The sequence below is a fragment of the Austrofundulus limnaeus genome, unplaced genomic scaffold (genome assembly GCF_001266775.1).
Source record: "Austrofundulus limnaeus strain Quisiro unplaced genomic scaffold, Austrofundulus_limnaeus-1.0 Scaffold280, whole genome shotgun sequence".
NCBI lineage: Eukaryota > Metazoa > Chordata > Actinopteri > Cyprinodontiformes > Rivulidae > Austrofundulus > Austrofundulus limnaeus.
The window spans coordinates 869,447-870,032 of NW_013952682.1; the positions used below are offsets into that span (position 1 = coordinate 869,447).

General features: G+C 48.5%; 1 protein-coding gene across 1 annotated transcript in view; it reads right to left on the reverse strand.

Moving 5' to 3' along the window:
• Positions 1 to 465, reverse strand: part of LOC106526546 (ras-related protein Rab-3B) — a gene marked incomplete at its 5' end in the record, with an annotated part of 2,849 nt that extends 2,384 nt beyond the window's left edge. Inside the window, 2 exon segments of the mRNA XM_014021176.1 lie at positions 145 to 269; positions 347 to 465. Coding sequence (XP_013876630.1) covers positions 145 to 269; positions 347 to 408 — 187 coding nt within the window.
• Positions 466 to 586: the final 121 nt, after the last annotated feature.

Genomic DNA, 586 nt, shown 5'->3' on the forward strand with positions numbered 1-586 from the left:
GATCTGCTGACCAACAGACCAGAGATCTGCTGACCAACAGACCAGGGATCTGCTGACCAACAGACCAGAGATCTGCTGACCAACAGACCTGGGATTAGCTGCTCATTAACTGGTTTTTACAGAGTTTTCAGGTGCAGGCCTCACCCAGCTGGTCAGCCAGGTGTTTTCCTTTTTCAGGAGGTACAACTCTCTCCTCGTCCATGTCACACTTGTTTCCCACCATGATCACCTGGGCATTATCCCAGGAGTAAGTCTTGATCTGAGTGGCCCTGCAGACACAGATCAACAGCAGTTATCATCTTCAGCCTCAGTCTGAGTCACAGTGAGGGAGCTTCCAGACACTGACCAGTCCTGCACCGCGTTAAACGACTCCTCGTTGGTGATGTCATACATGAGAATGAAGCCCATGGCGCCTCGGTAGTACGCTGTGGTGATGGTGCGGTACCGTTCCTGTCCCGCTGTGTCCTGGACAAAAACAGTTTCATGATATCAGGTTAAACATATCCTGGTTAAATTAATCCAGGCTCCTGATATCAGCATTAAACATATCCTGGTTAAAAAGAAAAAAATAGTATAGATCCTCTGG